Raw genomic sequence first — 26,535 nt, forward strand, 5'->3', positions numbered from 1 at the left:
CCTTGTGGCAAGAGCTCAGCCAGAGCCTGGGCTGTCACATGTTAGGGCATGTGATTGTATTTTCCTGAGATGACCACCTGCCCATTGTCTTTTGAACTTGTGTTAGGAAGCTGGTTCATGTGTTGTCTCTATGAACATGCAGTGCTCCCACCCAGTGAGTCTGTGACAAATGGACTCCATGCTCCCGTCAGTGAGATCAGCTGTCTGTTCCCAAGGCTGTCTGCCACTTGCACAGTTGGGTGGCACAGTGCAGGACTCTTTGATCACACTCTGTATGACAGAGGTTCCTTTGGAGATTGGGCTTTGGCCAGTCCAGCCAAGTCCTTACATTATAAGGATGTAACAACACTACTTAACAACATGGCTAGTGTCTGATTTGTAGCAGCATGCTCTATTTTCCAAGAGATCACTTAGTATTCTTCTATCTTGTGTTGCAAGCTAAGCTACTCGAACCTAGTTTGTAGAATGAATAGCTTGCTTGAGTATCTGGGGAAACCTTTCCATTAACCCACTGGAGGAGCTGAATGTGTGTATTTGATGCCATTTCTTTTGGCATGAAGTGGGAATTCTTCAGCTGTGAACTGAGTCCCCTTGTTAAAATTTGCTTAGTAAGCCCCATACTTGACCCCAAGAATCTAATGCTCCCCTTGCTTGCACTGGGCTAGGTGAATTCATACAGGGCACATCTAGGTGTTAATTAATGCACAGTAGTTACTGCCCATTTAGTTTAGTAGTTATTTAATCAAGTACTAGCTAAATACGCAGTAACTACAATTACTGTACAGTAGCGCTGAGGCATGTTTTTTTTAGTGATGCATTACCATGGTTTTTGCCCGGCAGGCTACTGCGGTGTGTTATTAGGCTACTGCACATTAAGCGTCTTGTGTAGACGCACCCACTGAATATGCCAGGACACTTAGGACAGGCTTATCCTGAAATCAAAATCTCATGTCCTTTAAATAGTCCTGGGCAGTCTATGTGGATTTTGTTGTTGTGGGGTAGTTGACTGCTTCCAAGTAGGCAAAGGAGTAGACAGTGGTATTTGCTGACAGCCTCAAAACAGTCATACCATTCCCTTTCTTGGTGTTTCAGACACTGGTGACCACAAAACTCTCCCAGCCAGGACTCTCACTTTTGCAATTGTCCAATGGGCCTCACATAATTCTTATTGGATGAGGAATTCTAGACTGGACAGATCAAAACTTGGGAAGTTACCAGAGTAATCATGAAGCAGTCAACATGTAAATATCTGGAGGAGGGAGAGGTGACTACTAGCAACCAACATGGATATGTTAAGAACAAATCCTGCCAAACCAACTTTCTTTTTGACAGGGTAACTATTTGCATGGGTGGATCTAGGATTTTGAAAATGGGGGTGCAGATTGTGTGGTGCATGATCCCATATAATATGACACATATTTTTCCTCCAGTTAAAGAGAAACTACAAGCTTTACTAATATGCTAGGGGAGTAGCACCAAATTAGTCAGTTTAAGATCAAAGGAAAAAACAAATATATCTTTATTGGAATGTGCATTGATTTGCTAGATTATATATTAAGTTTTAAAAACCCAGAAACTAAGCAAAAATGGTCAAAATATATTGTTTCATTAGGTCTGTAGTCATTATAATAAAATGTACATCTCTTGTTCAAATTCATAAAACAAATCTACAGTTCTTGATTGTCTTGATAATGCCTTCAATACTTTACTGTGGGTGTATCTACATGTGCATATTTACTGTGCAGTAACCAATATTACTGTGCAATATGGGTTCATGTCTGCACGTGCACTCTCATGCTGTGCCGTAAATATGGCGTCTTATGCTGACTTGAGCGTAAATTTGATACCTGCATCATGCAGGTATCAAATTTATGCCCTATTAGTTTCCGCACAGTAATCCAGGGGCCTCCCTGCTGGTTCTGCCCAGCCACTAGGGGGCCAGCCTAAGCCCAGCCCCAGGGCTCCTGGCTGGCCACTTCTCCTGGCTTCAATTTGGGTCTGAAGTTAGTCCCAAGGGCTGGCAGCCATGTGGCCAGGGCCTGGAGCTCCCCCTGGTGGCCACAGGAGCACATGGCAGGCTGCTCTCACCTGGGATTTAAATGTAATCTCAGGTCATCTGCATGTGTAAATGCCAGACTATTCCTGTTTACTGTGCAGTAATTTGCTACACAGTAAATTTAAGTTGGTGTAAATTCACATGTAGACACACCCTGTCAGCCATTTCTACACCTGAGTTAATATTACTACACCTTAGCTGAGGTTTTTAGCTGGAGCTAAAAACAATCTGTAGGGTGTGAAATAAAAGAGAGTCACTACCAGGCATGACTAACAGACAACAAAATTGCAGAAGAAAGGATAGTTTGAAAAGTGGAATATCAAGACCATTAAAATGGAGAGGGGGTCTTTAACACTTACGGAATGAAGAGACATTAGCAGGAAGCAGGTAGATTATAATGACCTGTGAAGTCAGCTGACTTGCTCAATGCTGCCTGAATAGAAATGCCACTGACTTTCCCAGGCAACTGGTTTTAAAGTTTGGGTGGAGCAGGAATCAAAGGGAGGTGCAACTGCACGACTGCACCCCTCCTAGATCTGCCCCTGACTATTTGGACAAATGAGGGGAATGCAATGGATACAATATACCTGTACTTTCATAAGACTTTTGACACAGTCGCATACACCCTTCTTATAAGTGGTCTATGGCAGTGGTCTACATGCAAGAGACAGTATTCACCTCACAGGCAGAGGGAGGAAGCTCTTCTTTATGAGAACTGCCGAGTCGTTGAGGAGGGCTTTAAACTAGGTATGACTGGGGGAGAGGAGGGAGGTTCCACTGTTGTACATAGATTTCATAGATATGTAGGGTCGGAAGGGACCTCAGTAGATCGAGTCCGACCCCCTGCCTTGAACAGGAAAGAGCGCTGGGGTCCAAAGAGCCCAGCCAGGTGCTTGTCCAGCCTCTTTTTAAAGAACCTCCAAGGTGGGGGAGAGCACCACCTCCCTTGGGAGCCCATTCCAGATTCTGGTCATGTGCGGGCCGGGAGCCATCCGGGCCCTTTTTCGCGCCGCGCGGGCTGTGGCCAGCAGCCTGGGCACGCTGGGTCGGAGAAAGCAGGCGACACGCTAGAATTAGGCACGGATGCGTAATGGTTGATTCAAGATTGTTTACTTACACTGTAGATGGTCGTGGTGCAGGCAGGAAAACTTGCTTGACTTGCGGTTACAGATAGGAAAGAAGAGAGGCGGACTAGAGTTTCTTCCCGTGAACATTCTTCTAGCCCATCCAGTTGGAGGCTCTAAACCGCGAGCCTGTCGCGCCAACCGAAGAAAGTTCTCGAAACAAAGAGCTCTGAATAGACTCACACGAAGTTTGCGAGGCTCCGTGGAACTTGCACGCAGGGAAGAGGGATACGTCAAGGATTGCGCTCGGCGACGGGGAGAAGCGAGAGGCTGATCAGACCCCTGTTGCCTTCTTTGAATACGCTGGGTCCAATAGGCTCCGCAGCGCTTAGAGATCTTCACGAGGCGTGAAGTCTCCTCCTCCTGATGTTTGTGAAGTCCTCCCTTGCGGGGTTCTCCTTGGAGTTCTCCGACTTGGGCAGAAACCACCCAAGCCTCTTATACGGCTAGCAAGCCAATCGCTAGCCGCCACGTGGGAATATTTTAACACAAGCCAATAATGGGGCTCGAATTTTAATACAAATGGCGGGAACTCTTTGCACCGTGCATCTCTGTGCTGCAAAGAAAGCTTCAAAACAGCGGGAAAATAATTTAGCAGTGCCGAAGCACACACAAACAAAAAATCACACCCTTGGGTTGTGACAGTCACCCTTACTGTAAAGAAGTTCTTCCTGATGTCTAATTTAAATCTGCTCTCTGTCAGATTGTGGCCATTGTTTCTAGTTACCTTGAGGGGCGCTCTGGTAAACAGAGTATCTCCTATTCCATGCTGCCTCCCCACCATGAATTTATAGATATGTAGCCATTACTGTACATGAATACCCTTTCCATGGTGACCCAGGAGAGGGCATCAACGTAGTGGACACCCAGACGAGCACCAACACCCTGAGATACTTACATGGTGACAGAAAATCTGAGGTGAACCTAGGTGCCTTTATGGCAAGCATGGGCAACAAACAGGAGGAACTGGCTCTCCTTCTAATAGACAAGGACTTTGACCTCATAGGGTTGACAGAGACCTGGTGGGATGACATGCACGATTGGGCAGTGGATATAGTTTCATAGTTCGTAGGGTTGGAAGGGACCTGAGCAGATCATCAAGTCCGACCCCCTGCCATGGCAGGAAAGAATGCTGGGGTCAAACAACCCAGGCAAGGTCTCTATCTAGCCATATCAATGACTAAAGGCTCTACAAGAAGGATCACATTGGGAAGAAGGGAGGAGGAGAGGCCCCCTATGTGAACGAGCAGTACCCTTCCCTGCAGGTCAGGTTTGACAGTGGGAAAAGGTCCCTTGAGACCTTCTGGGTCAAGATACAAGGGGGTTCAGGAGAGGAAGACCTGATGGTGGGAGTCTACTACAGGCCTCCCTCCCAAGAAGAGGAGAACAATCAGACATTCTCCAGGGAACTGGCTGATGCAGCCAGCACTAAAGACCTGATTGTCATGGGTGACTTCAACTACCCTGACATCTGTTAGGTGGACCATTCAGCCAGCTCGAGCAGATCAGCCAATTTCTTGGCAACTATTGATGACCTGTTTCTGTCACAGGTTGTCAAAGGACCGACTACAGGGGAAGCCACTCTGGATTTAGTGCTTACCAAAGGGGAGGTACCACCTGAGGATTGGTGGTACCCTGGGTGACAGTGCCCATGATCTGATTAGGTTCACCATCCACCAGAAGGCTAGGATTTCAACTAGTAGAACAGAGGTCCTTGATTTCAGAAGGGCAGACTAACAAACTCAGGAGTCTAATTAGAAAGGCCCTCTGCAACCACCAGCTGGAGGGTTTGGGGGTTCAGGAGTGACAGTTTCTCCTCAAGGGAGCAATCTTCTCTGCTCAAAAAGAGGCCATTCCCATGAGACCAAAAAGCGGGAAAGGAGCCAAGAGACCCGCTTGGCTCAACAGGGATATTAGAGAACTTTTGAAAAGGAAAAAGGACACATATAGGCAATGGAAAAAATGATCAGCATCCAGAGAAGAGTTCACTCATATAGCCAGGGTCTTCAGGTATGAGATATGGAAAGCCAAAGCAGGCATAGAGATCAAGCTGGCATCTGAAATTAAGGACAACAAAAAGTCCTTCTACAGCTACATAGGGAGCAAGAAAAAATTGAGCTCCACTGTGGGACCCCTACTGAATATGGAGGGGCAGCCCACAGTAGATCCCCACACAAAGGCAGAGCTCCTAAATGGTTACTTCACATTGGTATTCCAGAAAGCTAACAGGAGCTGTGCACATGTCCGGAGGCCCAGGGAATATGGGGAAGTCAACAGACAACACGAAATCAGCCCTGACCAGGTCAGGGTCCTCTTAGAACAATTGGATGTTTTCAAGTCTAGTGGGCCAGATGACCTACATCCAAGAGTCCTAAAAGAACTGGCTGAATTCATAGCAGGGCCTCTGGCAGTTATTTGAACAATTGTGGAATTTGGGAGTGGTTTGGGATGACTGGAAGAGGGCCAACATAGTACCCATCTTTAAAAAAGGGAGGAGGGATGACTCTGCAAACTATAGACTGCTCAGTCTGACTTCAGTCCTAGGAAAAACTTTTGAAATTTTTTTTAAGCAGGCCATCAATCACAAGCTTGTAATTGACAGGGTATTAAGAAACAACCAGCATGGCTTTGTGGAGGGTAGATCATGCCTAACAAACCTGGTGTCCTTTTACGACCAGGTAACTAACCAGCTGGACAAGGGGCACGAGGTAGACATCATTTACCTTGACTTCAGTAAGGCCTTTGACTCTGTCTCCCATGACATTCTCTCAATTAAACTGGAGGGTACTGGTCTGGACCAGCCTATGGTGAGTTGGGTGGATAACTGGCTCAGAGGCTGGTCCCAGAGAGTTGTGATCAATGGGATGGCCTCTTCCTGGAGGGCTGTCTCCAGTGGTGTCCCACAGGGATCAGTGCTTGGACCTGTGCTTTTTAACATATTTATTAATGACTTGGATGAGGGGGTGGAATGCTCTATGATTAAGTTTGCCAACAATAACAAGCTGTGGGGAAACGCGGGCACACCAGAGGATAGGGCAAGGATCCAGGGCGACCTAGACAGACTGGTTCTATGGGCGGATCAGAATCAGATGAGGTTCAACAGGAAAAAAGTGCCAGGTCCTTCATCTGGGTAGGAAGAACCTTCACCATAACTATAGGATAGGTGGCAGCCCACTGGCCGGCACAGCATCTGAAAGGGACCTGGGGGTCACAATCAGCCAGAGGATGAATATGAGTCAACAGTGTGATGAAGTTGCTGGCAGGGCGAATTGAACTCTGGTGTGCATCAGCCCATGTGTTACCAACAGATCCAGAGAGGTGCTTCTCCCTCTCTACCTAGCACTAGTGAGGCTGCAGCTGGAGTACTGTGCCCAGTTTTGGGCACTGCACTTCAAGAAGGATGCAGATAAGCTCAAGAGGGCCCAGAGAAGGGCCACCCACATGATCAGGGGCCTGGAGGATAGGTCATATGAGGAGAGACTCCAGGAACTAGGTTTGTTCAGTCTGAGTATGAGAAGCCTGAGAAGTGACTTGATACCCACCCATACCTACAAGTATGTCAGGCAGAGCACCAAGATCTGGGGGAGCAACTCTTCAGGGAGGCACCCCCTGGGAGGATGAGGACCAATGGACACAAAGTAACAGAGGAAAGTTTTAGATTGGACATAAGGAAGAACTTCTTCTCCGTAAGGGTAACTAGAACCTGGAACACACTTCTGGCAGAAATGGTGCGGTCACCATCCATGGAGGTGTTCAAGAGGAGGCTGGATAAGCACCTCGTTGAGGTAATTTGAGCTCATTAACCTCCTGCCTGCCCATGGCAGGACTTGATGATCTTCCAGGTCCTTTGCGGTCCATTGATTCTCTGATTCTCTGATTCTATGCTGGAGAAATATGGGCTAAATAGAATTACCATAAGGTGGATACATGATGCTTGAATACCTGCAAGCAAGGAGTAACTATAAATGGATTGATGTTAGAATGGTGGGAGATCCCAAGTAGGTTTCCAGAAGGGTGTGTTCTGGGCTCAGTGCTGTTTAAATGAGTTTAATAATTACTTGGACGCAGGGATAGAGAGCTTCCTGATCTAGTTGCCAGATGACACAAAACTGGGAGGGCTTGCAAATGCTTTGGAAGTAGGATTAGGGTTTTAAAAGGATCTTGGAAAACTGAGCTGTAAACAAAAATGAAACTAAACAAACACCCGTGTAAGATGCAACACCTAGGGAAGAAAAACTGAACACAAACATACAGAATGGGGGATAACTGGCTAGGAAGTTGTATTGTCCAAGAGGATCTGGGAGTTCTGGTGCATCACAAATTCCATGTGAGTCAGCAATATGATGCTGTCAAAAATGCAATTTTGGGCTGTATTAATAGAAGCTTTGTTGAAGGAGCTGGAAAGCAAGCTGTACAGGGAAAGGTTAGGAGGACTAGGTATGCTTAGTCTGGAGAAAAGGAGAGTAAGGAAGATATGATAGCTGCTTTCAGATGTTTGAAAGGGTGCCATAAAGAATGGGGAGAACAGCTGTTCTTTCTCCCTTGCTGCAGCAGTCAGTACTCTGGTTAGGAATAAGTCACCCAGTAGCAGCCCTTCATTGGCTGCTGCACTGGCAAGAATTTGATGCCTCTTCAAGCACAACTATAAAACCAGCAGGGTGCACAGTGGTGAGCTGGTGTGACTGCCCTGGTCCTAGCACTTTGCCTTACTGCTTGTCTCTCCTCTTCCTCTGTGCTCCTGGCTAGTAGTGTAACTGGGATGGGGTGAGCAGGGCACTAGCCTTGGGAACTGATTTAGTGAGGGAACTGATTGCAGTGCTTCCTCTCCCCTACTCACTGACACCCATCAGCAAAATTGCTAATTATACCTCTTCTCTGGCATCCTGTTCTTGGCTTCTAGCCCCTCATTTGCTCCTGCCCACAGGTTTCTGGTCTGGACTCTACTGTGATCTGCAGCTCCTGACTCTTGCTTCCTGGCCCTACTTTGATTAACAGCTTCCTGATTCTGGCTCCTTGACTTTGGTTTAGTTCTGACCCCTCCTTTGGCATCAGTTCCCTGGCTTTACCAGAACCTGTGCATGACTGCCCTGACTCCCAACCTGGACTCAGGTTCCTGACCCTGGGTCTGACTGTCCAAATCATTGCTGTAACAGACAATGTGAAAATAAGTTTAAATTGCAGGAGAGCAGATTTAGATTGAATCTTGGGGAAACTCCCCATCTGTAAGACCAGTTAGATAAACAAACAAGCTACCTATGGAAGCTATGGAGTCTCCTTCATTGGAGGTTTTCAAGAAGAGGCTGCATAGGTGTCTGTCTCGGTAGACTTAGGAAAAGCACAACCTGCACCGGGCAGAAGGTTGAACCCTTGAGGTCCAACTGACCCATGAGGTCTCTTCCAGCCCCATGGGCACGTATACATGAGACACTTTATTGCGGAGTTGACTAATTAGCCCCACAGTAAATCATCACTGTCTACGTGTGCAATGATATTAAGTCAAAGTAAACTGATTAACTGCCTGGCAGAGTAAACTGATAGTATTGCCCGACACAAGTACTAACCTACAGTGGAGTTTTTTCGTGTGCTGCAACACACTTGTAGACGGTGACTGGGGCTGGCTGGGCCACAAGTGTGCCACAATGCAGGGGCTATCTGTCAGCTAGCCCTGCACTGTAGTACCCTTGTGCCCTAGCCAACCCATCTGCAGCATGTTGAGCAGGGGGGAGCAACTCCAGGCTGGCAGGCTGACCCCTCAGGCCTTCTACCAGCCAGGGCTGTGCTACCCTAGATCAATGTGCTGTGGTCCCAGATGCATGTGCAAATCCTGCACCCAGGGGCAACAAACTCTGGCATTAGCTGCACCAAAATCTACTGCATCATATTAATAGTAGATGTAGACATGCCCAGTGATTCTTAACCCTGATATCCACCATGCTATTCTTACAGTCAAAGTGGTCTGATTGTGAGCATGAGTCCAATCTATTCATTGTAGTGTCCTATACTTTAGTCAACACTAGGCCATCACTTCATTGGTCAGTGGCAAATGCCATGGTCCAGGAACCAGTTTGTGCATACAGAATGCTTGGACTGCCTCTGGTTTACTTCAGTGTCCACATCATCTAGTAGGTGTTGTGAGCAGTCTGCCTTGGCATGCAGGAAGATATTTTAAAACTATTTAGTGAGTGCCCCAAAACATTGCCTCTCTCTGCAATTGAGCTGCAGATGTGCTTGGCGTTCCTTTTTTTTGGTTACAAATTAAAGCTAGAAGATGTAATCAGAATTAATCATTTCCCTTACAGCTGTTGGTGAAAGGCTTTAACTCCCCAGACTAAATTCAAAAGACTTCTATCAATTGGGAGCATCACTATAATTTGCAGAGGCAAGGGATTGAGAGGCAAAGGCAAAGCTCTGTGACTGAGTAGATTTCATTTTTTGGAAGTCTAATTTTAAATATAAACTTATTCATGGTGTGTGTGTGTGTATGCATGTGCACATGCATGCACCTAAGTTTTTAGGGCTTGATTCCCAACATATAAATGAATGGGGTGGAGGAAAGCCTGAGTTGTGAACCTGGGTTTTGTAAATGTAGCTTGGCTACCCCAAGGTTGGGGAGGGGGCTTTAAGCTCCTAGGGCACTTTTACATGTGCTCTGGGGAGGGGAGGGGGGAAGGGGGTGCTTTAATTAGAGTGTCTCTGAGAGCCGCTCTAATTATAGTGCTGCAGCATCTCGCATGTCAGTGTCCCTGTGCTTCAAATGGTGGCAGGGTCGTTTGAATTAAAGTTCATTCAACAAGCTTTAGTTAAAGCGACCCCACCACCATGTTGAAGCACAGGAACACTGATAAAGGTGATGCGGAGGATGGCTGGACTCAGAGCACAGTAATTACCACGTTCCAGCAGACTTGAGTAATTGAGTCTGCTCCGATGTGCTGTAATTACAGCACATCAGAGCAGCCTCGCAGCACATGTAGAGGCACTCCTAGTTATCCCTGTTCCCGAACAATGAGAGAGCAATGCATTTAAAAAGCAGGGATATGGGGCCTCCAAAAAACAGTAATTTTGACTGGATTTGTCTTGGAGGACTCCTGTCTTTAGCTTGTGGGAGATCTGTGTGTCCTCTGCTTTGTCAGCATGCTCCTAAGAATGGCGTCTCAGACACTGTCTTTCCTCCAGCCCCTTTGGGACCTCTGCCTTAGCCAGAGGGAAGAGAGATACCTCCCTGTCTGGCAGTGACAGGGAAGTTCTCTTGGGTCTGGTTGTTCCCTGCCCTGCTAGGATAGGACCATCCACAAATGAGCACCTCTAGTGAGGTGCCTAAGTATCCCAAGAACTGGTATTCCCATACTCCACTCTGCCCCCAAACACCACTGCACTGCTGTACACAAGCAAGGAGCTACAGGAAAAAGGTAGGAAGGCAACAGTCTGGGGCAGAGAGCAGTGTCATAGTACTTGTCACTTGGGCCAGTTTGGTTTGTGCTGCAGTTCTTGCAGACAGTGTGGTGTCTCAGATCCCCAGGACTGCCTTAAGCTATACTGGGGCAGTGTGGGTCCTTGAAGCAACCCAGATCCAGAGTCAGGAGGGTGCAGAGGTGGCTAACAACTGCCCTCTTGGCTCTCCACCTTGGGCTCCAGGAGATGCTTCCCAGGATTTCAGCCTATATTTGCAACACCTTCCTTTGGAAGACTGTCCTGGCCTCCAACCACAATCTCAGTGGCACTACCCTTGCATCCTGCATCTCCCGGGCCTTCATCCCATCCTTCACTGTGTTGTAGCCCCCCCCCCCCCCCCAAAGAACCCTAAGGAGCAAGGTCTGACATTTATTGGCTCTGTCATCATCTTGACCAAAGGCTACTCTTTATGACCCTTCAGTCTAAATACCCATAGCCACAGGCTGTCATTAGTCTAAATTACATGCAGAGAACTGAGGGCAAGTTCTATGTTTATTTTGCCCAACACCTTCCATTATAAGCGAGTCTTGTAACCTTTTCTGAGGCAGCTCTAACAGGTCCATGGCTAGTTGTTCTCTGCAGTGTAGCAGGGAAAGGCTTTGGGAGCAAAGACGTGCCTCTTGTGGATTTCAAATACATCCCTTTTGTGTAATGGCCTATTGAGAAAAACTGTTTCTCTGCCTTGTATTGCTTGGCATAACTTTAGTGCAACACTGAAATTACTTGGCTTCCTAAGGGTGGGGCTCACTATTGCAGCACTGCAAATGGCATTGGGCAGATTACTTGTATCAAGTGGTTGGTTGGTAGCCACTAATCTGTGTGTAGGGTCTGATAGCCAGAAGTGCTGTGCTATGAAATTGAGGGGAGTTGTGTCAGGCTGTAGCCCATGTAGTCCAGGAGAAGCAGTATGAGATCTGGAATTTGTAAAGGCTAAGGTCTAATCCTGGTTCAGCATTTATCACAGCACATGGGTACATCCAAACCTTTTTCCCTCCTTGTAAAACAAGGGTGTTGCTTGCTCATCTATCTCCCATGCACATGGTGAGGCTAAAAAAGATTAGAAAGGATGTGTTGGGTAAACACAGATTCTGTGTTCAGTTATGGGGTTTGGATGGTGGCAGTAGAAGGAGCAGGGACCACTGAGCTAGGGAAAGAAAAGTATATTAAGTAGTTGCCTGCTTTTGAGGGCACCATCTACCCTGGCCTGAAAAGAGCAGTTTAGCCCATATCTAAAAAGTGACTTGGGCATCTAGAAAGTGGGCTTTTGGTGGAATGCAAACACCTATGCCCAAGAGTATGATCCTCAAAACTCACCCCTAAAAATCCTGTAGGCATCTAGTTTTCACCAGAAAAGTACTTCAAGGTCTGCCTCTGCATATGCCCAGAACTGCATCCTTCTTGGAAGGGCTAAGCAGCTTGGCACTTATTTCATGCCTAAACAAAATCAAAATCCTGTTTCTGGGTGTTCCTTCCCCTAGGTCCCCTGAGATCCCTGATTTGAGAGTATGCTCTGAGCCTGGCTCTTACACACTGGCAGGGCAGAGTTCCACACAAAACGCAGTAGTAGTATTCAAAGCAGTATTAATGGTAGCATAAAAGCTTGATGGTCAGAACACACACCCAGGCACAAGGAACATCAAATTCCTCTTTATAAAATTAGATCACTTCTTCAGGAGAGGTGGAGGAGGCTTTCCCTTTCTGCCCAGACCAGCCTATAGCCTAGTAGTTTAGAGACCTGACTTTGAAGGTGAGAGCTGGGGGTCTGAAACCCCACAGGCAGGGGAGGGGCACTGAACCCAGTTTTCCCTCTGAGTCCTGGACTATCCTATAAAATGGGAGCACCCCAGACCACTCCCTTTAAAAGAGCAATGGCCCCTCCTCTGTGTTTGAAAGATGAAGTGAAGTGCCCACCTCCAGGTGTGGGGTCCCAGTAATGAATCCTGGTTGTCATAAATGCCTCCCTTCAGGGCAGGGTTCTGTATCTGAGATCCTGAGAGGGGCAGGATTTTGGATGTATCCCATCTCCTCAGTGTTTCCGAATGGCTGACTTAGGCAGTGGCTAAATGAATCCCACTCTGAAGTGCTGGTCGCTCCCTGAGTGCTGTACAAGGAGATCAGACCTCTCACTCAGGGCTACAGATTTCACTCTTTGGGCCAGACACCAACAAGTTTGACACTCTGATGCTAAACTTCACTGCTCCTAAGAGTCTTTGTGAATCTAGCCCAGTGATTTTTCAACCAGGGAGCTTCATTACCCTGGAGTGCCATGAGATCCCTTTAGGGGTGCTACCTGTGCGGGCCGGGAGCAGTCCAAGGCCCTTTTTCTGCGCGGCGGGCTGTGGCCAGCAGCCCGGACACGCTGGGTCAGGGAAGGCAGGGGGCACGCTAGAATTAGGCACGGACGCTTAATGGTTGTTTAAGATTGTTTACTTACACCGTAGATGGTCGCGGTGCAGGCTGGAAAGCTTCCAGGAATACTTCACTTAAATCCTAGTTTTAGGACTCGGACAGAGCTCTGGATTCACTCACACGAAGTTTTTGAGGCTCCGTGGAACTTTTGCACGCAGGGAAGGGTACGTCGAGGGATCGTTCGGCGACGGGGAGAGGCGAGAGGCTGATCAGACCCCTGCTGCCTTCTTGATATTCACGCTGGGTCCAATAGGCTCCGCAGCGCTTAGAGATCTTCACGAGACATGAAGTCTCCTCCTCCTGGTGTTCATGGAGTCCTCCAACTTGGGCGGAAACCACTCAAGCCTCTTAAACGGCTAGCAAGCCAATCGCTAGCCGCCACGTAGGAATAATTTAGAACTGACCAATAGTGGGGCACAAATTTAAATACAAATGGCGGGAACTCCTTGCAACATGCATTTCTGTGCTGCAACGAAGAAATGCACCCTGCAAAGAAAGCTACAAACGGCGGGAAAATAATTTAGCAATGCCAAAGCACATACAAACAAAAAATCACACCCTTGGGTTGTGACACTACCTAATAGTAACACTGTGAGGTGTACATGCACCTACCTACACATGATTCACAAGATAAACCCAGAGTTTTCAAACTGGAATCCACAGTGTCACAAACATTCTGACTTGTTGTGGTCTGTCTCAGTTCTTTGCAACAAAATTGTTCTATTATTTTTCCGTAGTCAAAAAACGAGTGAAAGCAAAGAGCTGGCATTTTCTGAGCAGTGCCCTGAGGCAAATGAGGGCTGCCTTAAGTCTGGAAAGGTTGAGAAGCACTGTGTCTGGCCTTATGTGCCCCTGGAGTTAAAACTGCTTTATAATACTGAGGCACAAGGGGGCGGCGTTAAGCTAAGGGTTGACCATAGATCTATTATTTTCGAGTTTGGTAGTTTTCAACTTTTTTTCACAAGCAGACCCTTAAAAAATTTCAAATGTAGGGGCAGACCCCTTTCAATTGTAAGTGTGGGTATTTACATGATTTTGATTCATCATAGTCATCTTTCACAGACCCCCTTAGACAAAGCCTGTGAACCCCCAGGGTCCATGGACTACAGGTTGAAAACCACTGTCCCAGTTTATGAACACTTGAGTTTGCTACTTACTTAACATTCCCCTGATGTAAAATTATTTTAGAGTGTTATGAAATAGATACATGTACATGCATATATACATATATCTATATGTATATATGCATATACATATATATGTCTATAAATATTATACATACACACATACATGATATATGTTAGAGAGCATTAGTGGTGTTCTTTTATACTGCAGGGATGTCCAGTGATCCCAGTAGAAAGAGGACTGATTTGTGCTAATGCTATACACATGCAGAGCATGTCCAGAGAGTGGTCAATCAAAGGAGGTAAGACAAAGGACTATTATTGCAATATCACTTGGAGGAAGAGGGCCTGAATCCTCCAAGAGAACGCCAATACCCCAAATTCCAGTGCAGAGTGCTTTAACCTGAAGACCCTTCCTAATCCCAAAACCTCAGAAATCCTGAGACATGTCCTGAAAAGCTTGGTGATGAGATTAAAAAGAATGAGATTTCTCAAATAAGACATCTAGAGCTTTGGTGGTGGGGAGGGGGTTAAGTTTTCTCTGTAATCGCCAGAACTACACAATAGCTTGCTGTTTTTAAAGGAAGCTGATATTTTTGCAGAATCACGTGATTCCAGGAGCTGGAGATTTAAGGGAGAAAACATGACCAGTTCTGGGCACCACACTTTAACAAGGACGTGGACAAGCTTGAGAGAGTCCAAGGAAGAGCCACCCATATGATCGGAGTCTTAAAAGGCAAGCCATACAAGGAAAGGCTGAGGGATCTGGGACTCTTCAGCCTGAGGAAAAGAAGGCTGAGAGGCGACATGGTAGCAGCTTACCACTACACTAAGGGAGTACATCAAGGGCTCAGTGAGCAACTGCTCACCAGGGCATCCCAGGGGAAAACCAGGAGTAATGGCCACAAACTCCTGGAAGATCGATTCAGACTTAACATCAGGAAAAACTTCTTCACAGTCAGGGTGTCCAGACTGTGGAATAAGCTCCCTCCAGAGATGGTACAATCACCTACCCTAGAAATCTTCAACAGGAGACTAGACAGTCACCTTGCTGGGCTCACCTGACCCCCAGTTATCTTTCCTGCTTGGTGCAGGGGGCTTGACCCAATGATCTTCCGAGGTTCCTTCTGGCCTTACAATCTATGAATCTATGAATGACCAAGTACGTGAGCTGACAACACTGCTACTTCTTAAAAGCCAGATCAAAAGTTTAAGTCAATAGACAGGCTTCCCCTGAGGCTGGGGCTTTGGATCAGCATCTGTTATTCTCTCCCTATAGGTTAGTCCCTCCAGTCCCCAGTCATTTTCACTGCTTGATCCAGTTTTTTAAAGTTATTTTGCACAACACCTAATGCAATACTTCAGTTGTGGCTGCTCCAGAGACTGACTGGGGTGCCCCTGCACACACAGCTTAAAAGTAAGTGGGTCTTTATGGGCATGTCTGCATGAGACACTACATTGCCGTAGCAATGAGCTATGCTGATGTAACTCGTCATTGCTACGCTGATGTAACTCCTTGCTACGATGATGTAGTGCTGGCGGCCACAAACCGTGATGGTGACACCATGTCGCTGTAGTGACAAGCTATGTTGCCACAGCTTGTTGCTATGGCAACATAGTGTCTAAAAATCACGGTGCACTGCCAGGGGTGCACAGTACCAGTGGGTACTGCACAGCCATTTAGTACTTTCTAAAACAAATACTAAATAACTGCGCAGTACCAAATGCGCAATCAGGGGCACATGTAGAGATGCCTTATGTGTAGCAAATTTGGGTCTAATTTGCTGTCCACTATTGCTCTGGCCTCTGAGCAAGGAATCGCCTTTGCCACTTAAAAACTGAGTTTTCCAAACAAAACCCTGTGTGTGGCTGCAGCAGTGTAGTCTCAACCTTGCTAGACACAAGGCATGTGTCCAAAAAGACCAGTTCTTAGTTTTTTGACTACAGAAAAACATTACTGGCCTGTATTAGTAGAAGCATTGCCAGCAGATTTAGGGAAGTGATTATTCCCCTCTATTCTGCACTGGAGATGCCATAGCTGGAGTACTGTATCCAGTTTTGGGCCCCCCACTACAGAAAGGATGTGGACAAATTGGAAAGAGTCCAGAAGAAGGCAATGAAAATGTTTAGGGGGCTGGGGCACATGTTTATGAGGACAGGCTGAAGGAACTGGGCTTATTTAGGTTGTAGAAAAGAAGACAGAGTAGGGATTTGATAGCAGCCTTTAACTACCTGAAGGGGGGTTCCAAATAGGAGGAAGCTAGACTGTCCTCAGTGGTGGCAGATGACAGAACAAAGAGCTATGGTTTCAAGTTGCAGCAAGGGAGGTTTAGGTTGGATATTAGGAAGAACTTTCTGACTGGGAGGGTGGTGAAGCACTGGAACAGGTTACCTAGAGAGGTGGTGGAATATATCTATCCTTGGAGGTTTTTAAAATTGGGCTAGACAAAGCCTTGCCTGGAATTATATAGCTGGGGATGGTCCTGCTTTGAGCAGGGGGTTGGACTAGATGCCCTCCTGAAGTCCCTTCCAACCCTAATTTCCTATGATTCTATGAATAGACAAAGTTATCTCCTGCAAAGAACTTAGAAAGACCACAATACAGCAGAATAGTTTTGAACACTATGGATTCCTATTTGAAATCTCTTGGTTTATCTTGTGAATCATGTTTGCACACCTGACAGTGCTGACATTATGCCACAGGACACTGGCCTAGAGCATCCATACCAGATCAGTACTGCACAGACCCACAGAAGTCATGAGCTCATGACCCAAAGAACTCACAGTCTGGCTAGGGAAGGTAGACAGCACATGGGAGGGGAAACAGAGCTTCAGAGAGAGGAAATGCCTCACTCCAGGTCACACAGCAGGTCCGTGGCAGAGACATGAAGAGAGAGAGGCCTCCAGGCTCTTACAGTGCCTTGGTGTAATGCCCTGCCTCCCTGGTTCCTGACAGTTTAAAGGTGCAGCCCTTCTTAGTTGTCAGGGGCTCTCTTTACCCAGCTTCAGGCCCCCCTGCTCCATACTGTTAATAAAGGTCTTCAGTAACAACAGATCCAGTGGTGGATGAGCCTGATCTGTTGCAGAAATCTCCGTGCCTATCCCCATGGAGAAAGGAGCAAATTAGTGTCATGGGGCAGTGCATGGAACGCGCACTGTGCCTCTGGGAGGGGGGTAGAAGCGGGCAAGATAAAGGCTTTTTGTAGCAGGTTGGCAGAGCTCCAAGCTGCTTGTGGAAGGAATGAGATCCTGTTCTGTACACAGCCTCCAGGGACCACAGGCTGGTGACTGTTTGCATGGAGTGGCCTCATAAAATCAGATCTCTGGTTCTTACGGTCTTAGAGCTGGGACCTAGGACTCAAGATGCCTGGGTTCAGTTCTGGGCTCTTACAACCAGCCTCCCTCAGTAATTACTGGTATAAGCTTATAAAACAGGGTCCTGTGGCTCCCACAGCTTCAGAACTCACAGTATGGGGTCAAATCATACTCCAGCTTTCCCTTGCAAAAAAGTTTGTAACTTCAAAAACATGGGGCGGAAGGGAGACCCATCTCTGAGCCTGCACTAGTGGTTGGGAGGGGGAGGTCGAACGGTCCCTGCATCAGAAATTGCAGCCCTGTTAACAATGCTGTCCTTTCAGTTACCGCTGAAAGCATTTCCATCACCTAAAGCAGTGGTGGCCAACCTGAAATGTGAGAACCACAAGTAGCACAGGTAGGTCAGGGAGGGGATAGGCAGCACAGCAGCAGATAGGGCAGGAAGCAGAAAGCAGAGCCTCCAACTGGGTAGGGAGCACAACGCAGAGCAAAGGCAAGCAGGGAGTAAAGGGCTGGGAGCAGCAAGCAGAACAGCAGATCAGGTGGGGGAAGGGGATCCACATGGCACTTGGGGAACATTCAGGGATAATTTGTGGCATGCCTGCCAAAAATGTAGGTCTCCTACTGCCCTAAAGGTTCCCAACATGTTGTTTTTGACCTCCCTGCCCCACTGGGGCCTGCTTGGCACTGCTGCTTGCTAACCAGCCTTCTCCACATGGGGGAGCTCACAGATTTCACTTGTGGGCATGGAGGCTAAGTCATAGGGAGGCAACGTCAGGGACATATGGAGTCCGACTGTGAAGGGGTTATCTCAGCTGCTGCACAAGCTGGAGGAGGAGAGAGTTAAATTGAGGCTTCCCACCTCCCAGACAGGCTGACCGCTGGGCCAGGGAAGGGAAAAGTTCCTCTGTGTGAAGGTGGAGCTCCTTAGTTTCATACCAAAAAGGATTGAAAAAGAAGGAGGGACTGAAAAAGAGGCAGGGCCACACTCATATGGGCTATCAGCTGGCCGCTGCTGGTTTGTCTTCTACTCTGCCCCTTGGTAGACAACAGGCAATGCACAGAAGTGGGGCAGGGCCTGGCCTCCGCTTGGTGCCACTAGAAGATGCTGGGCAGCCCTGGCCTTCACTCTTGCACCTGCCTCTTGCGGCCTGGTATCTCCTTAGTTGCTGCCCAGCTGTGAAGCCCTGGGTTCTAGCCCCCTCTTGGCAGTAAGAGGGAAGCCCACAGGCAAGGGGAGTCTTGACCTGGGGTGGCTGCCAGGTAGGAGGTAGGGGGCTGTCACCCAGAACATTGGCCAGTGGAGCCAAGTTCTCCTAGTGGGACTGAGCAGAGCCCGAGCTCCATCCCACTTCCCTGGAATGCCTCTAGTCCACACCAGGAGTTGACTTACTACCCCAGGGAGACAGCACAGCAGCTGGTTTACCAGCCTGCCAAGTTTGAGACTGGTTACCATCTCAAACCCAGCTCCTGACCCTTTCCTTGCTGGTTGCCCCCTCTTTTCTTTGCACCCTCTTAGAAATGAAACCAAGACTCAGCCCTGCCCAGCAGTTGGCTTGCATGCGTGGGTTGTGGGTTGGAGGGCTGGCCAACCAAAGCTGTGTTGCTCAGTTCAAGGCCTCCCTCATCATGGGGATTACTTGTTGGGTGGCTTTTCTCCAGGACCACTGCTTTTTCTTAAAACTCCCTCTTGGAATGATAATTAAGGAGCCCTACTTGCAAGTCCAAGAGCCCCCTGGATTTCATGGCCTAGACCAGGGGTTCTCAACCTGTTCAGAATCAAGGCATCCCCAGTACATTCAAGGCACCTCTTGGAAAATGCCAACTCCTATATCCCAGGCTAACATAGACCGCCTGACTAACTGCATGTCTTAGATTGCCTTAACATATAGCAACTATGTACCCATGTAGCTACCAAGCATGGGGTCCTACAACTTTACAAAGCCATGTCAATAACCATGATTTTTAACATTTTCTAATAACATTTCTAATCTGTTCTTCACTTGGTTTTTGGATGACAGAAAAAGAATAGAGTAGGTCTGTTGCAACGCAGCAGCACCCTGGTTGAGAATCACTGGCCTAGACTATGTATGAAGAGACCCAGATAAGTTCAAGGGTCTCCTCTGCTTTGCACAGGGTGGAGGTGGCTGCTCAGCTTTTTTTACCAATCCAGAGAGACACCTGTCCTCTGGGTAAGGCAGGGAACAGCCCTCAAGGGCTAATAGAGGTCATGATCAGGCCCAGGACAGGAAGTAGCATCCAATCAGTAGTCAACTGAGGTCAAGCTCCATATGAATGTCCATCTCCATCCGGTGGGTCAGGGAGCTGGAGAGCCTTGAACTCAGGTCTCTCTTTCAGATTCATAGAACAGAAGCTGGCTTTCTTGAGCTTCTTGACAGGGCACCCAGTGCTTCACTTAAAGTTATGGCCACACCAGAGTTAAAGTTCACCTGAAGTAAGGTTTCTACCCCAAGGTAAGGTTTCTGGCTCTATTTAAAAGCAGTTGAATGGGGCTGTCAACTGGGAGCTCATAAACAAAAGCATTGAGTGCTACATGGGCAGAAAAAAGGCTCGCTTGATTTGCAGACCATCACAGCCATTAGAAAAGGAGAGAGAGGGTGGTTGACACCTGTGGGATGGAGAGTTTGGAAGGGATCAGATGGACGACAATGAGCCCTGAAGTCAAGAGACTCCCTCAGAAGTACTGCTGCCACTGCCAACCAGTTGGCTTAAACTTGGAGTGGAGCAGGGAGCAAAGCGGGGTGCCACTGCATCCCTGAATCTGCCTCTTGGCATGGGTACATAGTTGCTATATGTTAAGGCAATCTAAGCCAGGCTCTTGGCTTTCGAAGGCCAGCAGTGCTACCTCTGCTCTCACACAGGGGCTCTTGGCTTCCTTCCTGTCTGTGCTGCCACAGGGGCCTTTGCCCCCCTGGGATGGGCAAATTATGGAGGTTTTAACGACCACAATAGGCCTTAGGATAATTGAATAACTTAACAGCAACAAAATAGCGTGGAAGCAGACATGGAATGGATGCGGCTCCTATTTAGCATGCAGCTATTTTCTGTTTCAATCTCTGCACGACTGCTGTCTTGTAAACCAGAAACTTTTTTTTTTTAACCCCATATAGCCACTTTTACTCTCGGCAGTTGAGCTTCACCTCTGTTAATAGTGCTGGGAGGGCAAATACAAGGGTCTTTATCGAGTCCTTGTGCCCAACCTAAGTTATTCAAGTTGAAAAGTGCACGAGGACTTGATGAAGACCCTGTACAGATAAGTTTCCTGACTGGTATAAAGTTCAACCCAGCGTTTTCGTAGTTGAGAGGAGGAGGAGGAGGAGGAGGAGGAGGAGGCCCCCCCGCTGGCCCTGCGGCGGGCTGGGATGTCAGCGCCGCGTTGCGTCAGGGTTGGCGGCAGCGGGTTTGGGTGCTGGTTGCGCGGGAGGGTTTGATCCTGCCTCAGGCAGGGGGTGGGCCGAGATGAGCTCCGCGGGGCTGTGAGCCAGCGGGGCGGGCAGAGGCGCGGGGCCGGCCCCGCGGGGAGGGGGACTCGTCCCGTCCAGGCCCGCTCGGGGCGCCTTGAAATGTGAGTCCCGCCAGCGAGCGGGAGCCAGCGGGGCCGGGCTCGCTCCGCCCGCCTCTGCCTCGGCTGCACACGCAGGCGGCTCGGGGCCGCCAGCCCGCGGGAGCGGCCGGGGCACCATGATCTGCGGCCGGAGGAAGAAGAAGCCCCGCGTGGAGCAGCAGCAGCAGCAGCAAGTCCCTGCGCAGGACGGCTGCGGCGGCGGCGCCCGGCGCCTGGGCAGAGCCTTCAAGAAGCTGGGTAGGCGCCTCGTCCCGGCGGGATCCCTGCTGCCCCCTCGGAGCCCGGGCACCTGAGAGGCCCCTCGCTGCTCCGGCCCCTAGGGCGGGGGGGGGTTTGCCCCCGCTGACACCCCTCGCTTTGCAGGGAGGCATCCCCCAGAGCAGCTCGCCCCTGGGATCAGGCACTCGCCCAGCTTCAACCCGCGCCCCCACCCCAGGCTGTGAGGGGCCCTGTCTATAGGGGCAGCTGGCACCTAAGCCCTCCTCCAAGGGGGGGGATATCCCCTGGCTGCCCTCACAGCCGGGGCTGCCCTCACAGCCGGGGCTGTATGCAGCTGGGCTGCGCATCAGGAAGCTTTGCTGGGCTCGGTGTCCCCGGGTAGATGCTGTAGGGCCCCCCACTTCTAGCATGGAACAGCTCTTAATGTGGAGCTGAATGACACCCCCAGGTTTTCCCTCTAGCCTTCCCATCCTTGTAACAGCTTTGACCTGATGGTGGGGATCGTGCACCTAACTCTTCCCGCTGGCTCCAGGCAGGCACATCTGAAGAGTCTCCCCTTCTGCTCCTGGTGCAGGCAGCGGGGCGCCACTGATACCCATCACTGCTAGGTGGCATCTCCCCTATCTCTGCCCCTCATATTCACTAAAGATCCCCAAGAGACCAATGAGAGCAGGAAGCAACTGAGGAGTTAATGCCTGTCTTGTTCAGATTTCTTTGTGCAACTCTGTCCCTGAATGACACCGCAGTTTGATGTTGCAGTGTAATGACTCCAGCCTGCGGTTTCACATCCAGCACAGCCCTGAATAAGGATTGTGTGCTGGCGTGTGTGCAATGAGTTGAGCAAGTCTCAGTCCAGTGCCTCATCACAACTGGCACTGAAAGAGCCCTTTGCCAGCCATCACACCTGAGAGGCCAAGGGTTGAGGAAGCCTTTGCATGCTCAGGAGTGGATTTCTAAGCACTCAGACAGACTTTTATGACCAATGTGAAGCCAGGCTACTAGGATCCTTGGAAGATCTGGCACTGGTGAAAGCTGAGCCTTTTCCTGAAGTCCTCAGGGCACTTGACTTGCCCTCTTATCCGGAGGTATACGAATAAAACCAATTCCCCAAAAGCTGGGTGTCTGAAAAGGCCTGACTGTAGAGTTTGGATGTAACTCTGGGAACAGAGGCTGTGCCGGCACATACGTTGTCCAGAGCACTCAACTCTCAGGAAATGTGTTGGATAGGGCATTTCACAGAGTATTTGAGTCAGAAAGGACCATTAGCCCACCTTGCTGCATAGCAGTGGTTCTCAAGCTTTTTTGTACCAGGACCCATTTGTAAACATTGAAGGTCAGTACTAACCCAGTAAATAGTTTAAGCAGAAAACACACAAGTATTTTGGCCCCCAAATACGTATTATACACTACAAGTTAAAGCAGCTCAACAGTCTTAATTTTAAAGACAGAAAACAACAACAGGAAAACATTAACAGCAATACCCAGCATGGGTTTGAGGGATACCCAGCATGGGTTTGTTGCAGGTAGGTCTTGCTTGACCAATCTCATTTCCTTTTACGACCAGGTGACCTATCACCTGGACAAAGGGGAAGATATTGATGTCATATATCTTGATTTTAAAAAAGTCTTCGATCTGGTATCCCATGATCACCTCTTGGCAAAACTGGTTAACTGCGGCCTCAACTTCACCACGATCCGGTGGCTGGGGAATTGGCTCCGTGGTAGGACCCAGAGGGTGGTGGTTGACGGGAGCCAATTGTCTTGGTGCGCGGTCACCAGTGGGGTTCCTCAAGGCTCTGTCCTAGGGCCTATACTATTTAACATCTTCATCAATGATGTGGACAGTGGTGTCAGAAGCGGACTGGTCAAGTTTGCTGATGACACTAAACTCTGGGATAAAGCATCTACACCTGAAGACAGGAGGGTGATCCAGGCAGATCTTGACAGGCTCATGAAATGGGCGGATGAGAACCCGATGGTGTTCAACACCAATAAATGCAAAGTTCTTCACCTTGGGAGGAAAAACCTGCTGCATGCTTATAGGCTTGGCAGTGCTACGCTGGCTAGCACTACAGATGAAAGTGACTTGTGGGTCATGATTGACCACAAGATGAACATGAGCCTGCAATGTGATGCTGCGGCTAGTAAAGTGAGCAAAACGTTGGCTTGCATCCATAGATGTTTCTCAAGCAAATCCTGGGATATCATTCTCCCATTGTGCTCGGCCTTGGTGAGGCCACAGCTGGAGTACTGTATCCAGTTTTGGGCTCCACAATTCAAAAAGGATGTGGAGAAGCTTGAGAGAGTGCAGAGGAGAGCCACACGCATGATAAGAGGTCAGGAAAACAGACCTTATGATGACAGGCTGAGAGCCATGGGGCTCTTTAGCCTGGAAAAGCGCAGGCTCAGGGGTGATCTGGTGGCCACCTACAAGTTTATCAGGGGTGCTCATCAGGATCTGGGGGAACGTCTGTTCACCAGAGTGCCCCAAGGGATGACAAGATAAAATGGTCACAAACTCCGCTGCGACCGATTCAGGCTGGGTATAAGGAAGAATTTCTTCACTGTCCGAGCCCCCGAGGTTTGGAATAGACTGCCGCTGGAGGTGGTTCAAGCACCCACTTTGAATGCCTTCAAGACACACTTGGATGCTTATCTTGCTGGGATTTTATGATCCCTGCTGACTTCCTGCCCCTGGGACAGGGGGCTGGACTTGATGATCCTCCGGAGTCCCTTCCAGCCCGAATGTCTATGAAATCTATATCAACACGTGATCCTCCATTACTCCCAAATGGCATTCATCATTGTGCAGTTTGCACAATGAAAATTGCTGGTGCCCCTCATTCCCAACTTGCAGTCTCTGGGTCCTGCCAGAGTTTCTCACTCCCAAACCACAGCCCCCAATCCCCCCAGCCCTGCTGGTGTCCCTCACTCCCGACCTGCTGCCCCCTACCTCCCAGCCTTAGCCCCCCAGTGTGTGGCGCAGGAGGTTTGGGTCATGGGGGGGTGGCACATGTCTCCCCTCCGATTTGTGCACCCACAGCAAGCACAGGGCTGCAGCCTGGCTGGACTGGCATGAACAGGAGCGGGCTCCATGGCCCAGCAAGAGATGTGTGGATACCTTTAAGAGGTTATACGTTGTTACATTTGCCCTGGGATTGGAGGAGGGAACAGCAGAACTGCAGGCAAGGTACTGCTGTAAGAATAAACAAGCTTTATCATTCTATAAGCTTAACTCCTTGGTCTTTTGAGAACATATGGTACCAGAAGTGGGGTATGAAGAAAGAAAAAATGGAGCATCTCAGAAGTCCAGAGGAATTAAAGCTGCCCAGCAATGCAGCAGAAAACTGGAAGAAATGTAAGCATAGCTTCACCATATATATAACAGCCAATGGGGCTACAGAAAAGAAAGATTCACTCAAGGTAGTTATTTTTTTTAAATATAGCCGGCCTAAAAGCTCTCTCTCTTTATATTAGCCTACAACTGTCAGAACCAGAACAGAAAAGCTATGGCACAGTGATTAAAAGGTTTGAGGTATATTGTATACCTAAGCAGAACAAAACTTTTGAACAGTATAATTTTTTCATGATATAGCAGAAAAAATGTGAGACAAAAGAGGAGTTTGTCAAAGACCTCAGACTGCTGAGCCAGACATGCAACTTTGGAGACCTAAAAGAGTCCATGATCAGAGACCAAATTGCATAGGGTATAAGGGATACAAGCCTCAGGAAAAGACTGCTAGAGGATCCTGAGCTTCATTTAGAACAGGCAGTTAGAATGTGCCCAGCAGATGAGATAACAAATGCCAGGCTGCAGAATTTGGAGGAAAAAACCGAACAAGCTGAACTAGACAGGATTACAAGACTTCAAAAACCTAAGGAACCACACAAACAATACAGAAAGGAGCACCTCACTATGAAGCAGGCAAGCAGAGGCCAAAGAGAATTGCTTGAAGAAACAATGGTCAGCTGCAGATGCTGTGGGAGTTACTACAAATCCATGCAATGCCCTGCATTTGGTAAGCACTGCAACAAATGCAAATAATTCAATCACTTAGCAAGAGTTTGCAGAAAGGAGCAGGATGCAACACAGAAGAAACAGCGAGTGCATGCTCTATGTAATGAGGAAAAGGAAGAATTCCTCATTGGCATAATGCAAGAAGTTCATTCTTCTGAGGACTGGGTAATCACTGTGGATACCAATGAACTAATGGTAACTTTTAAATTATATGTAGGGGCACAGGTCAATCTAATACCAGAATACATCATTCCAAAAATGAAAACTAAATCTATGTATGATGAGAATAAGAAAATGAGACTTAGAGCATATAATGAGAACTTGATTGCAACCAAGGATGTTTGTACACTGTATCCTAGATACAAGGGTAATATAGTAAAAATTTGGTTTGTAACAGTCCCAGGAAAGCTAGTGCCAATTACTGGGTTGTGAACGTGTGAAACTCTTTTATTAAGAGAATAAATGCCATTGAGGGATTAGAAAGTAAAAACATAAAAGAAGAGTTTTATGATGTGTTTCAAGGCATAGGGAAACCGTTAACCGAATACGAGATAGAATTAAGAGAACCAAATACTCCCACCACACATGCTCCAAGAAATGTTCCCCTTGTATTAAGGGAGAAACTGGAAAAGGAAATAGATTAGTTAACATGTACATAATGGAAAAAGTAGAGCAACCAACTGCTTGGGTTCATTCACTGGTCATAATAGAAAAAAAAAGATGGATCCTTGAGATTGTGTCTGGATCCACAGGCATGACAAAAGGGAGCATTTTCCCATTCCCACCAGGGAAGATTTGGCAACGTGGCAGAAGCTAAATATTTCTCCACTTTGGATGCCTCTTCTGGGTTTTGGCAAGATCTCCTAGAAAAGAATAGCACTAGATTATGTTCCTTCAACACACCCTTCAGAAGGTATTGCTTTCATAGGCTTCCTTTTGGACTGTGCTCTGTATCTGAAGTATTTCACAGAAAGGTGCAACAACTTTTTGAAGGTCTTGATGGAACTATTCTTTATATTGATGATGTATTAGTTTGGGGAAATACTATGAAAGAACATGACTTGAGGTTAAGAAACTCATTAGAAAGAGCTTGCAGAGCAGGTTTGAAACTGAACAAACAAAAATGCAAATTCAAGGTCAAAGAAATAATATATCTGGGAGAAAAGCTCTCTGAGAAAGGGCATGGGCCTTGGTCCTGCAACGGTTAAAGCCATTAAAAACATGCCACCCCCTAC

At 48.0% G+C, this 26,535-nt stretch overlaps 1 protein-coding gene across 1 annotated transcript in view; it reads left to right on the forward strand.

The window, feature by feature from the left end:
• The first annotated feature begins 20,961 nt into the window (after positions 1–20,961).
• The window catches only part of PLCD3 (phospholipase C delta 3), a 54,112-nt gene continuing 48,538 nt past the window's right edge, over positions 20,962–26,535 (forward strand). The window contains exon 1 of the mRNA XM_019476046.2: positions 20,962–21,300. Within this exon, the coding sequence (XP_019331591.1) occupies positions 21,180–21,300 (121 nt within the window). The 5' untranslated portion in view covers positions 20,962–21,179. The remainder of the gene's footprint in view (positions 21,301–26,535) is intronic.

This window comes from Alligator mississippiensis, chromosome 4, assembly GCF_030867095.1.
Source record: "Alligator mississippiensis isolate rAllMis1 chromosome 4, rAllMis1, whole genome shotgun sequence".
NCBI lineage: Eukaryota > Metazoa > Chordata > Crocodylia > Alligatoridae > Alligator > Alligator mississippiensis.